The 9318-nt window shown below is 41.8% G+C and overlaps 1 protein-coding gene across 3 annotated transcripts in view; it reads right to left on the bottom strand.

Moving 5' to 3' along the window:
• Positions 1 to 445: 445 nt before the first annotated feature.
• Positions 446 to 9318, bottom strand: part of ptprub (protein tyrosine phosphatase receptor type Ub) — a 143507-nt gene continuing 134634 nt past the window's right edge. For all 3 annotated transcript variants that reach the window (XM_071521812.1, XM_071521811.1, XM_071521813.1), the window contains 4 exons: positions 6934 to 7059; positions 4695 to 4852; positions 3358 to 3493; positions 446 to 3224 (listed from right to left, as the gene is read on the bottom strand). In XM_071521812.1, coding sequence (XP_071377913.1) covers positions 3162 to 3224; positions 3358 to 3493; positions 4695 to 4852; positions 6934 to 7059 — 483 coding nt within the window. In that variant the 3' untranslated portion in view covers positions 446 to 3161. The remainder of the gene's footprint in view (positions 3225 to 3357; positions 3494 to 4694; positions 4853 to 6933; positions 7060 to 9318) is intronic.

The raw sequence follows: 9318 nt of genomic DNA, 5'->3' as shown, positions 1-9318 counted from the left end.
TCGATGTGGTTCAAGGCTAAGCGAGCTGCTAACAGACCACATCCGTATGAGAAACCACAGGAGGGTCAGAAGCTTATAGACAGGAAGTCTATGTCCAGCTGTCAGTTGTCTCCTACTGCTGACAAACCAATCATAAAACCACAGATTTTTTTTTTTTGCTGTGTGTGCATTTAAGATGGAACAACCAATGAAGAGTGCTGAAAACACACCAAGGCATTGAAACGGCATACACAGCACCTCCGAATGGCGCGGGATGGGTGGCTTTTCCACAACATCCTCTCAGTAATCAAATTTACGACAAAAACACAACTACATCTCGTTTTTTTCCCCTAGCACATTTTCTTTTATTGTTGATCATTGTTATTCTTCAGAACAAAACCCCTTCCCAAACCGAAATACATCTGTCGTCCCCCGCCCCTCCCCTCTCTCTCATTAAATACACACCTTGCCCCACAAATACAATGGTCAAAAACACAGTAGTCTCGTTCCATTGGTTTCAACGTCATACAGAAACACTCAAGAGAAAACAATGGCACTCTCGCAGCGGTCACCGCCACTCAGAGAGCAGTCATAATAAAAGCTTTGGAATGGTAAAAGTACAATGCACTCACACAGTTTCGGCTGCTGAAACATACAGTGGTTGAAATAAACGACGCGGGTCGGAGTGTTTCAAAATGAACTAAATGAAATGTCCGTGAAGCAGAAGGAAATGCAAAGCAGACAATGGATTCAGACATGCTGTGGCGGTCAGGCGACCTGTTTTACTGAGAGCGCCGGGGTGAATAATCAGGGAGACGTTCATACTTGGTGGTTACAGTTCTGGCATAAACTCACAAAATGGTCATTTACAGCACATTCAGCTTTGTGGTTACTTTGTGGTTACTTACTGTACGTCTTTACTCTGGGCAAACATATAGTATATTATTCACATAGTATTCACATAACAGAAATATACATCTATATATATACACATTCCTTCCACCCTCGAGAAACAAGTGTCCAGGCACTTCCAGTTGTAGTCCAGTGATTCTGTGAGAGAATACGGACTATACTGTTGCTACCTCATCCTTTATCCTTCCCAAAAAACAAGCTGCACTATCGGTGAAAATGCGGGACCCTGGTGATATAGGTATACTGTTTGTATAAGGTTTCCTTCCATCCTGGTGCTCCCGCCTGGACCAGATTGTGAACTGCAAACCAGCGACAGAGTATGTCTAGCTGCCATATCCGTGGTTCTGTGGGTTTCAAGGTCTCTCTCCCCGTTTAGTAGGGTAGGTTCTTCCAGGTTTTGGGGGGTGGGGGTGGGGGTCGGGGGGTGCTGTTTCACAACATCTGTCTGGAGTGATACTTTTACCACCTTAAGACACTGCCGAACATCTGCAGCTAAAGGAGCGTCAGGAGATGTGGCAGCGTACAATATATTTTGATGGGTACTACTGGGGACTGGAATAGACATTTTCTTGGCTCTGAAACAAAACGTTTAGAAAATACAAAGAGGATTGCTTCTTGTCAGTACGTCAGGGTCCTTTTACGGTCAATCCAAAGATGACACGGATCATTATAGTGTGTCACACATGCCGACCTGCCTATGAGTTGTTTCCATTGATTCAGACATTAACAGTTTCGGTGTCTCACACCAGGTCTCCAGACATTGGCCAGAATGTGGAAAACAGGCTTCTTAAGATTGTGTATTTTGTCTGTGCAGCCAAGTCACTAATACTGGGTCTGTGGGCAACATTTTTCTTACTCTTTCTCCCCCATTAAAAAATTATGACAATTTCATTTCAAAATAAAAAATGACCACCAGTCTGATAACACCAACGTGTTCAATAAAGACAGTCCATTAATGAGTGGTGACACAAAGTAACATTGTTTTACCTCTGCACACTGCTAATGCCCATTTTTTATTTTTCTAAATTGTATTTATTGTATGCCACTCGGAACAACATCTAACGTTCATGTCAAAATTGTCAAAATTAACCCCCTACCTGAAAGGGTTTTTATAAAATTCAACTGGCTTAGCTTGCTTCCACAATTTACAACCAAATGGAGAGGCTTCACTTTTGACAACAAAGCAGTAAAGAGAGTTACAGATTAAAAGCACCTTAAAACCTGTAACACAGTACTGGTTTAGACACTTCACCACAGCATTATGGAACATTGTTTTACACAGCGCCGCTATGGCACGTCAGTACATTTCTAACAGTTCTCCAGCTCCTTTCCTTCCCCACCGAGTAGAAAATACAAACAATCACTTTGGAGCAAAGAACATTAGCTGATGCAGTACATATGTTTGTAGGCATATATCAAGATGAAGCAGTAGAACAAAGTGAAGAGAGGATTCAAGTCAGTCAGTGGGATTGGCACTGTGACAATAATGAGACAGGAATCTCCCATGGTGGCACCAGGCCCAGTGCTGTGGTCCCTGGAAACTTCCACCTATAGCACACATGGTAACCCAGCACAAACATTATGGCAAAATACAACACATTGCACTACTGTACATTTTCTGCATCAATACTGTTGATGACTGAGCTGGTCTATCTTACTATAGTAGGTATGTTTTTGAAACCTTGCTGTTGTAGTATAGTATGAAGACCTTTGAGATTTGTTCAATGAATTGAATCAATCTCTCCTACCAGGGGAGAATAAGGCAGTTTATGGTATGGTAGATAAGTCATGCCTCAACCACAGTGAACTGCTGTTGTAGCTCTTAGAGAGGAGAAAATGCTTCCATGTATAGTTAATGCTGTTGTAGCTCTGGAAATTCATCCATCCAGCCCCTTTCTGTTTGAATGAAACAATGAAACACAGCCAAGGTGACCCTTCTTCAGAACGGACAGGTCCATTGTAGCTCAGAATACTGTTTCGCTGCTACAGAAACCGTTAGCACAAAAGAGCTTTAGTCCAGAGGCAAAGAGGACCGAAAAAAGCACAAAAAATATCAAAAGAGATAAACATCACCAACAAGGAGGAAATCACAGCTGTACATTAAAGGTTAAACGTTAGAACCTTGACCATGTGTTTTTTTTTCCTCTTCTTCCATTGCTGTCCTTCCAAACCCAAAGTCCACAGGTCCAAACATTAAAGTTGACGGTCACTGAGTGGCCCCAAACAGAATCACCAGCGCACGGGATACATCAGCTATGGTAAACATGTTGCTATCTCCCCTCAAAGCAGTCCAAGTACTCCAAGATAAGGTCATAGCAAAATCGATACTGGTCCTGAGGAAAAATACAATACGCTTAGATTGGAAAGCAGAAATCATGGGAACACCTACATAAATATTCATGGCATTTCAATTCATGTTGCTTACAGAATAAAAACTCTGTGATTGTGATACTATGGTCCTCTTACCAGAGACTCCACCATGTTGGGTTTGGAGTTGCGTAGCGTCTTGACAGCGTAGAAGATGTCCACCATGTTCTGGTACTGGATCATCTCAAGCAGAATGGTGCAGGCACAGAAGGTCCCACTGCGGCCACCACCATTCCTGTGCAGGTGTTATGAAGAAAAGCGTCTTATACTTAGTTAAAAGATTTGTTTGTGACAGAGTCTAGTTTTGGACCAAAGCCTGATACAATCCAGAGCCTTTCATAGGTTACAGTATATCTGAAATCATAATGTATGCACGGTGTATACGTTTAAACAATGGATGCATTTAAACATAGCTCCCTTCGTAGTGGGACGTAGCCTCTTAATGTGTTACAGTGGGTACTGGAATGAAACAGTACAGTATCAACAGTGCAGACTATGTGTAATCTGATATCCCTCTTTTAATGTTCCTACTTCCTCACAAAAAACTGACATTTGATACAGTTTATATGTATACAAAATATCTTGGTACAGAAATAGACATATGAGAAATACTGTAAGGAAGGGAAAATTGAGAAATAGCCACATGGTGTGGCATTTCCCTCAGAAATATCGCCCTGGTCATCGTAAATGAAAGGCAATATCAATAAACTACTGGAGGACAATCCACTTCCGCTCTCTTGAAGCAAACCCAGGGGAGGTGGGCATTGAAGCCTCCACAGCCAATACAAGTAATATTAAGGTAATCAATCGTCGTCAGTGCTTTGGCAGTCTAGGATTTACTGTCGCGAGAACCAACGCATTCTGTATTAAGCCATAATTGATTTCATCTCCATAATCTCTTTCCTGGTTGTCGTGGGTAACACTGTGTGACAGCGCTGAGTGATGTGCTTTTGGATGGGGGCGGTGGGGGTGAACGTGGGATGGTTGGCAATGAGCTGGACGGCCTATTCATATTCATCAGCGGGCGTGCGCTCTGGGGGCTTATGACAACAGAAGAGTTACAGCACGCCACACAACACCACACTGCACTACACCACGCCACATTACGCCATGCTGCGCTACACATTACAAAATATTACACAATACCACATCACGATACTTTGCGCCGCACCACACCGCACAACACACTGCCACAGCTCACAACAGAGACAGTAATAGTAAAAAAAACTACTAGTTAACAGCTTTGACCATGATTCGACAGACATCTTCGTGAAACCGCCTTCTTTGAATAACCCTTTGGCTTTAAATGTCAAATGGGGTTGTAAATGTCAATCTTCAACAAGGGTAATTCACTGAGAGAGAGAGATCAAATGTACTGCTGTCTTGTCTCCTTGTCTATTAATCTTTATGAAGCGTGTTGCGGACAGATTACTCACAGGCAGTGGACGACGGTGCGTCCTTCTCCACACTCCCTTTGCCACTTGTGCACTTGAGCCAGCAGGTTGAGGAAGGCCTTCTTGGAATCAGGCACGTCGCGATATGCTGACCAGCGCAGGAACTGAAACTGACACACCACCAGCTGGCCCTCTTGGAGCTTAGGATGCAACACAAGACACAAAGCACATGGAGTGTAAATTGTATGTGTGTTTGTGTGTGTGCGCGTGTACATGCGCGCGTGCATTTGTTCTCATCTGTCTGCATGCCTGTATGCATCTGCTGGGTGCAGGAGTTTCAGTATTTCTGCATGTGCCAGTTAACACCCGTGCTTGAGTGCTCCCCAGGCTGGGTGCTGGCTGTCTCAGCTGTGCTCAGTCAGCAGTGCGACTCTGAGATTTATGGGTCTGCTGGTGTGAGCGGGACCTGAGCTGTGTGTGTGAGAGAGGTCCCTCTGTGTTCATAGCCTTGCCCTGTAGAATCTCACCTCATACTTAAGGAGCAGTGGAGAACTGTAAGTAATGCAAATTGGGCTGGCAAAGACACCAACGATGCATAGAGGAATTGCCTTAGTGGTGGTGGGATTTACACAATGTACTTTTTTTGTACTGCTCTTATAACCTGCACCTACATATGCTTACAAAGCACTTCCTTTGACTTTTACTCCCTACCCTTGTATATCATTGCCACATATAGGAAAACATGTGCGCTAATGCACTGGGAGAGAGAGAGAGAAAGAAAGAGAGAGAGAGAGAGAGAGAGAGAGAAAGAGATCTATATTATTTTTCTGTGAATTGATTCCTCCCAAGCTGTGTAAGGTGCCTTCTCCTTGACAGTGCAGTCCAATGAGTAGAAGAAAGGTGGCATAGGTAGAGAGGGGAGTGACAAGGGCAGCTCACAGAGGAGGTGAGCATGCCAATCAAGAGAGGAAGTTCTGGGCACTGCCTGTCGCACTGCTTATGCTGGCAGCAGGGAAGAACCTTGCATACAGATTTCTACAGTAATTGCTTGACAGTGATCCTACGCAGAATGCATGCATGTGCTTATGCAAATTCCCAAAGCACGTGAAATCGTATCTGCAAATACAGAGACAATCAGCACAATGAAGTGCATGTTTGTGCACAATGAAGTCAAAATGACTGCCTCATACACATGCACACGCTTGGAGACAAAGTCGTTTTTCCATTGAGAAAAGAACACACTGACATCCCCTCTGCTCCCTGTACTATGACAGAGCTGTCAGCGGCTTCATTTGGCTTTTTCATGCAGTCTATTGCACGAGTTGTGCCTAATTCTCTACATGTCAGATATTCATTCATTTAAATGTGCGATATGGTTTATGAACAAATCAAAAGGAAGAGATTGTTCTTTTGCAGCCTGAAAGAATATCCCACAACTGAAAATATGGTATGCATTATGATAAAAGACCCCTCTTTAGTATGCAAACAGACACATAAGAGAGGGAAGACGCCTATCTAGGCAATGACAAGAAGAAAATGAAAAGGGGAGACTGACCTTTATTACATGCATGTCAATGTGCTTCTCTTGCATGTTTTCCATAGTATGGGAGTTCTTATAATATATATCACTCTTATGGAAATGCCTTATGGAAACACTGGTGGTGCTGGTTCAATTTTGTGGACTGTTGAATATAAACACCGTGTCCTTTGTAGTTCATATAATATGGGCTATGAATTAATTATTTAATGATCTGCCAATGTGCTCTGTACAAACCTTCAGGCTATAGTTTAGAGTGTATTTATTTGACAACTTCTACCAATGGGGTATACACTAGAGAAGTACTGCATGCATAAGAAAGCAATATAGACAGACAATAATAGACAGAGGCACTGTGGCACATTGTGTGAGAAGTATGATATCAAGTGAAACCTTCAGCCTTTGCGAAGCCCACATACTTGCAGTTGTAAGGACAATTCACATCATTTTAAGTGAGAATGTGATTCATCATTTAAATTGCAAAACCCTATACAGTCGTTAACTATGAAAGTACACTAAAGTAAACACTCCAACTTGCAGTCTTCAGATAATGAGGTTTGAAAACACTGCCCTTACATACATATACATACATTATACTGTATAAGTGTAGGTAAATTGTCACATCTGAATTACCAGTGAGGAACACAGCTACTGTATTCCCAATCATGTTAAAATTATCTAGTGAAATACCACTGGATGAAGCGACATGTCCTGTACAGGCTATTTTGGACCATAATGACTCACTCTTGTGACGTTCTTGACCCGAAACAGACGGGTGATGACATCCTCATCTGCTGACATGGACAGAAACTCCACTTCCATGGGCCCGTACTGCTGTAAGCCCGGCTCCGGCCAGTACTGGACGCATGGCTACAGGTAGAGGAGAGAGAAGGTCAAAGAGAGAGGGGGGATCAATGGAGCAGTGATGAAATGTGGCACATACAGTAGTTGAACTAATGTCTACTTCTGTAATTACGGTCACAAAATTGCAATAGGCGACTTGAAAAAAGATAATTTGTTCAACTTGATCCACACACAACAATTTCCCACACATTCCGCTAAAAATTTAGGATTATCAAAGATGAGAGCAGTTTAAGTAGATCTGATGATGAAATTAAGCGAGTGGGAAAGTAAGCCGGTGTGTTGTGTGTATACAAGAAAGAGGGAAGGGAAGAGACATACAGACACGCAAGAACAAAATCAACATAGACAAGAGCAGTGATAGGGGAAGTGTCTATTCTTTGTCTACAAAGAACAAGGGTTTTAACAGCGCCACAGTGGTGTTACTGAGGGCAGGGACGTAATGTGCCTTGAGGCAGTGCAACAAGAGAGACCGACCACTCCAGTGCCATACATGAACTCTATAACAGTGTTCATAACAAGATCTCGCAATGAACGACTTTAAGTGGCGATAACTCAATTTTCTGGCAAGACCCAAAAGCATTATATTGCACTAGAAAAAACAAGATGGAAAAAAAAATAATATGATGAAGGGGAGTGGATGAAAAGTGGGTTTGAATATGGGGACCTACAATTTCTGCAATGTTACAAAACATTGTGCTCACAGAAACACAGAATGTCTGAGTATATTGAGTAACTCCTGCACACTGATTCAGGATAAGGGTAATTTATCCATGTTACCCCATGTTAACTAAGCCTGTCATGGACTTTAAAGGTCATGGAGATAATTTACTGATCCTGACTAATCACTTTTTCAGGATACACTCATATTTTATCCCAGGTAGCAATGAATTGCTGTTTAAAATATGGTTACTCTCAGATTTGAAAACCGTCAGCACAGCTTAGCAGTCCCTAACCTCAAAGTACCTTTTCCTGCAGCAACGGACATTGATGTACGAGCTGCATCAAGCCAGACAGATACAGACAGGATAATAACAGAATTTAGATGACAAAAAAAAAAGAAAAAAAAATAACATTTCAGTATCTGGGTGTGCAGTTCAACAAAAAAATCTAAATAGTTTGTGAAATCATTACATTAAATATGGAGAGAAGCTCTGTAAAATAGAGGCAAAAACAATGCTATTATATTATGGTGCATAGTAGTTCCCAATGAAATGTAAGAAATGAAAGTAAACCTTACAGGTACATTTAAGACTACAAAATAACAGTGGAAGATTAAACTAAACAAAAAAACATACCAGGACTCATAAGCATGAAAATTGGACATGGATTGCACTATCTTGTAATCCATTTTAACCTGTAACGGTGGCACAATTGTTCCTGCTGTAGAATGGGAGCTCCATTACAGTGTTAACTCAGCAAAAAAAAAAACCCTGTGCCTGCCATACATTCACAAAGACTCAAACACCAAAGTCATCTTTACAGACAACTTGGAACACTAGATAGTGGAGTTTTTCTACAGTCTTTAGGAGCAATGGTGCTACTGCTATAAGTTAAAATAGACTTTAATAAGATAGCACGTTTTCTTGTCTGAGAGCATGGATTGCCAAACTGTGTGCACGATTTTTAAAACCGAGAGTATAGATTGCTAAACGGCAAGTGCAGATTTCAAAACAGAGAGTATGGATTTCCACATCAATTTTTTTTCCACAAGAAGAAGAGCATTTTTCAAGAAACACTGAAAAGTCTAGAGGAGACTATGAATTTTTTTACAACCATCCAAGCTAGACCTTGGACAAAAACTTTAGATACATAATTTAGAGTGAGCACACGCTTTTCCAGGGCTGCCATACAATGTAATATACATTTCACATGATTTATGTTTAAATTTCGACTTCGCAAAGCTTCTAAAGCATGCAATTAGGGGCCCCACTGTGTAAAAGCCAAAACCCAGACTCTGTAAAAGCCATTATCTCCAAGGTCTTTGGAATCTAGCAGTATCAAGTTTTCCACATGATTTGTGTGGTTCATGAGTTATCCATATATGTGTTATAGGTGTAATAAACTAGGCAGAAATCCAAATATGGGATGATCCTTACGTGTTCAAATAGAACAGGGATACTGCAGTACAGAGACGGAGATATGCTCATGAGAAAAAGTGGGATGCCAACAAAAAGAACGCTGAGATGTGGCTGGAGGGTAATGCAAGCTTATTCTCTAGAGATGTAACTTGGGGAGGGGAGGAGAAAACTGGGGCGGGTGTTATCT

The sequence above is a fragment of the Centroberyx affinis genome, unplaced genomic scaffold (genome assembly GCF_046629955.1).
Source record: "Centroberyx affinis isolate AG114_WGS23_722 - 3 ecotype Tasmania unplaced genomic scaffold, CSIRO-AGI_Caff_v1 ptg000932l_1, whole genome shotgun sequence".
In the NCBI taxonomy this organism is placed as follows: Eukaryota; Metazoa; Chordata; class Actinopteri; order Beryciformes; family Berycidae; genus Centroberyx; species Centroberyx affinis.
The sequence above is the reverse complement of the archived record's forward strand: the minus strand, read 5'-3'. Positions and strand labels throughout refer to the sequence as shown.